This window comes from Notolepis coatsorum (assembly GCF_963971535.1).
Source record: "Notolepis coatsorum genome assembly, chromosome: 1".
NCBI classification, from domain to species: Eukaryota; Metazoa; Chordata; class Actinopteri; order Aulopiformes; family Paralepididae; genus Notolepis; species Notolepis coatsorum.
The window spans coordinates 314,110,602-314,115,448 of NC_140165.1; the positions used below are offsets into that span (position 1 = coordinate 314,110,602).

Consider the following 4,847-nt stretch of genomic DNA (forward strand, 5'->3'; position numbering starts at 1 on the left):
GGACGAGGATCGCTGTGCCTCATTAATCTTCAAGCTTGGTGAGATGTTCTGATTAGCACCACACATGGTAGTAATTTGTATATTTTGCACTTTACTGTAATATTTGCACTCTGGTTGGATGCCGAGCCTGGTTGTACTGTATAATGACAATACAGGGTCATAGTGGCACAGGAGGGGGGGGGGGGGGCGGGTGCAGGCAGGGCAATGGAAGTGAGAATAAAAAAAATAAGCTAAAGGTATAATGGGTCTATGGCATCAAAGGAAAACTTATGTAAAGAAAATATTTACATTCCTGTGCTCGGAAGGAATGTCCTGGTAAAGCTGGTCCATGCAAAATAATGTTTTTTGTGTTCACAGGGGAGGGGAAAGGCACAGGCACAGTGAGTAACGCCAGAGGCTGTGCCTCCGCAGCTATGTGTCAAGCCGGGACAATTATAGGAACTGATGTGCACTGCTGCCAAGGAGATATGTGCAACAACGATGGTAGTTTGGGGTTTTTCCCAATTATTTTATCCTGTTGTGTTCTATAGTGTGCTTATTTTCCTCACCCTATCTCTCTGCAACTCCAGTGGTAACTTTAAGATTCCCTTTGTGTATCTGCGTGTGTCCTACAATTCTGGCATTGTTGCATAGAAAACATGGCAAAAACTTAACTACTTCAAATTTGAAGCCAATAACGACCAATTTAACATGACTTATAGAGGTCAATGGTTGAACACTCAAGCACTGGAATACGTAAACATCATGTAGAATGTGTACTTTTACTTAAAGTAACCATGTACTACTTCCACCACTGGTTAATCACATATTTTTTACGTTAATGTACACAAATATATATATAACATTTTTGGGTTTACATGCCATAACATAATGCCATCAGTCCTTGTATCAAGAGCAGTCAATACATTTGATAATAAAAAAAGAATCCTCAATATATATTGATCAGTGGTTGAGGATTAGGCCTTTAAAAGGACTTACAACTGGATGTCTTGTCAAGTTGATCTGGAGAGGACCGAAGGGAAGTGACATCAGTTAAAGAACACTTCTTTCAAATGGCAGAACGGTCTTTGCAGCTAGAACCCAATTATAGTTAGAAAGAAATGACGCTGGAGGAAGGAATTTCATCGTCAATGAGAACAAACGATCCGAATGGTTAAAAGAACACGCCAATATTTTGGGAAATTAGCTTTGTTTTTTCCCAAAATGTTGGCGGCGTGTAACATTTAAATTACTTGCAGTTATTGGCAAATGCACTTTATACTCCTTGCACTGCTACAGTAAATCAACCGCAGCCCGAGCTGTTTCCTAGCGACGCAATTCTACTGAAACGGTATACTTTGCAATAAACTGGTATTATCGGTTACAGGACAGATTTTTTTTTAGGGTCATGAATTAGCTTGCATTGTCCCACTTTCTTTTGCTCTTTTCGCGGGATACAGTGGCTCAGGAGGTAGAGTGGTATCTGTTTTGATTCCCGGTCGGTGTCCTTGAGCAACACTCTTGACCCCTAACTGCTCCCAATTAGCAGGCCGGCACCTTGCATGGTTGTCGTCAGCTTGTCAATGTGAGGCATAAGTTGTAGAGCAGCTTTGGATAAAAGCTGCCATATAAATGCACCATTTAACTAACTTGAGCTTGTTTATCTTTTACCTTAGCTTTCCCCCTGCAATGTTACCAGTGTTTTGGAGAGTTGGGGAGCTGCACGACCACAGTGACGTGTCCTACTGTCGGTGCTCAGTGTGAAATCATGAGATTCGCTGCCTACAAGGGTACGTAGTGTATGGTGTTGCATGTATAATGGTTAAAGGTCCAATACAGTTTCTTTTTTCAACAATCTATGTTTGGGGTGTATGTAGTAGGGCTGAGCAACCTTCGTTCGTTAAGTTGGCGTTCAAATTAAAAAAAAATTAATAAAAATAATAATACTTTACATTTTCTAATTCTGTTTAAACCAATGGGGTTTTTCTTCACAGTTGCAGATAAAGATTAGGCTACACTAATATTATAGTATTAAAAGAAACTGATTTATATTCATTAAAGAAAGTTGATTTAGTTTGGCTGGGGCTTCTCCCTGGTCTGGGGCTGGAAAGTTGATATAATAAAAAAGACATTTAATCACTTTATTCAAATTGAGGATATTTTATATAAAAATCAAAAACAAAGGTTCGACCGTTCGTTCGAAAAACCCTGACTAAGTTCGAATCCCAACAGGGTTTGGGCACAGCCTTAGTATGTAGATATTGAAAGTAACTAAGTATTTGTATTCGAGCGCTGGACTTCAGAGTTGAGATCCATTTTGGGGAACTTTGAAATGTAGTGGAGCAAAAGAACAAAGGAAATATTGTGCTTTCACTCCTACACATCTGAACCTCTCAGTTACTAGTTACTTATATGTTGCATAGAAAACATGAGACTTTCAAATGTCCAAAGGGCAGCATAACTGGACCACATACCACTAACGCAACATATAGGTTGTATGTCTGCAGCAAACACTCGTGAATTAACATGGCAATTATCCTCATTCTCCAATATGCAGGTGCTGAGAGACCTCACAACGTGTACGCACAGACTTGCGTTGATCAATGTGCTGTCGATGCCTCACTCAACTTTGGAACAGGCAAATTGCTGTTGACCTCCAAGTGTTGCTCAACTCACGAATGCAATATTCCAGGGTTACTCGGCAATGACTTAACAACTACTCAAGGTACCTGTTATGTTTAAGCTAAAACTACTGCAATCAGATATTTCTTTCCATGTGATGTCAAGTGTTTCTTTGGCTTGGTGTTTTCTAAAGAGCAGGAGAAACTGCAATACACAATTTGGCATCCCGTGAACCAGATGGATGTCCAGCAGCTTGCTTTGTAAAATGTCTATTAGGCAAGATTTCAGCATTAGGAAATTGTGTAGTTTTGTTTGGTGATTTGGCCTAGATTAAGGAAACTAGCATGGCCAAACCTAGCACATTTGGTGCCCTAGGAAAGTTCCCCCCCCCCTGCCACATTAATAGTCTTTGCTGGGTTTTTGGCCCCCCCCCTCTGGGTGGCGCTCTAGGCAACTGCCTATAGAAAGCTCTGCCGCTGGAAGCCACGGTTGCCCCTATGACCTCAAGTCATTTAACATGGACAGATTTAGTTTGTTTGGCTCTATGGTAAATCTGAGAACCAAGCCACACATTCCAGTAATCATCAGAGCGCTAAATCATGCACTCCAGTTATCTTGTTTAACCCCTGGAGTCGCCAGACTTGGATCCGGGTCTGAGGGCACTAGTTACATTTCATCATTATCAAAACGCAGAGACTGTGACTCGGCTGAGCCGTCGCTTGTCATTCTAACACTTCCACCAGAAGCCTATGGCCCGGCCTTGAACTTTCCAAGAAACATTTTAGTTGGATCCAGCACTGAATGTATCTTGTGACTATTTATAAATTTTCGATTACCACTTACTGTATTGGCATTAGCTATTTCCTGATTGTCTCATGAATGCCAGGTGCGCTCACCCAATAGACTGATTCGTTTTATTAGTGTGAACATATACATTTTATCCAGTGCACATTTTGATAGTATTGTGATATCCCATGGCTGTTATACATTTCAACATTTGATCGCTGCATATCCTTTGATGGATCGACACAGAATGACCGGATGTGATGTCACAAAGCTAGCGATCGCTAGAATCTTTATTCCAGGGCCAGGCCAACTATAACAAATTAAATAACTAAGGCAAAAATGTTCCCAGATTCCTGTTGATGGAATACATTTGACTAATATCAAGTTTATCTTTTTTCCAACAATTACTTGATATATATATAGAGGTATACCTTGATCTGACAAATACAAACCTATATATTCTGATGGCCCAGGTTGTCCTGAAAATAACTATGTATAAGAACATACAGGATTAACTACACTTGGATTTTAGTTAATATTCACGTATGCCAGGCTCGTTATATGGACATTTTAAATTCCTACAGCTCCCAATGGTAGGACATGCCATACCTGTGTCGGTGTGGACTGCACTGGCACACTGAGCTGTTTAGGGGACGAGGACCACTGCGTCTCATTAATCTCCAAGGGTAAGATGTTCTGATTAGCGCTACACAGTACAGTACACACGTTACTTAATTTGTATATTTTGCACTTACTGTAACATTTGCACTCTGGTTGGATGCCGAGCCTGGTTGTGCTGTATAATAACACAATTGCATTACAGAACGTAATGGTGAAGCTGGTCCATGAATAATGTTTTTGTGTTCACAGAGGGAAAAGGCAAAGGGGATAAGGGCTGTGCCTCCAGAGCTATATGTCAAGGCCGGACAGGGGAAGCGATTGCAGGAGCTCTGGCAGGAGTTGTAGAAAGTGTCAGCTGCTGCCAAGGAGATCTGTGCAACAACAACGATGACAAACTGAACAACGGCACACTCGGCTCATCTGCAGGACGGGCTGGGTTTAGCCTGTTGCTCCTGGTGGCATCGGTGATGTCTGTTCTCTTCCTTTAAGATCATTCGGACTGTAACCTCGCCCCTTTCCCTCTGCATAGCCTTGTTCTACTGCTCATAGTAGCACTTGTCTTCTGCAAATTGTAGTTTTTTAATTCAAAGTAAATGTTCTTTTACCACTTCTGGGCGAGTGGTCCCTGCTATAAGAATATTTTCTGTTATTCTTCTGTATGGAAGATTTCTGTAACTCATTAAAACTGTCTTCTGAATGAACCATTTGCTTCCGAGCTTTTTTTCATTGGAATTTGCACTCACTGAATTTGGTGCTTTTCCAGAACAGTCTTTACGCTAAGGTATTTGAAAACTTAAGATTGCAGAATGGGTACAGGTCAATACAAACGACCGCTAAGA

At 41.1% G+C, this 4,847-nt stretch overlaps 1 protein-coding gene across 1 annotated transcript; it reads left to right on the plus strand.

Moving 5' to 3' along the window:
- The first annotated feature begins 364 nt into the window (after positions 1-364).
- On the plus strand, positions 365-4,632 carry LOC311228884 (phospholipase A2 inhibitor NAI-like). The gene is made up of 5 exons (XM_084314847.1): positions 365-483; positions 1,656-1,769; positions 2,537-2,704; positions 3,972-4,073; positions 4,258-4,632. Exons 1-5 carry the CDS (start codon positions 414-416, stop codon positions 4,494-4,496), a joined length of 693 nt encoding a protein of 230 aa, XP_084170973.1. The 5' UTR covers positions 365-413; the 3' UTR covers positions 4,497-4,632.
- Positions 4,633-4,847: the final 215 nt, after the last annotated feature.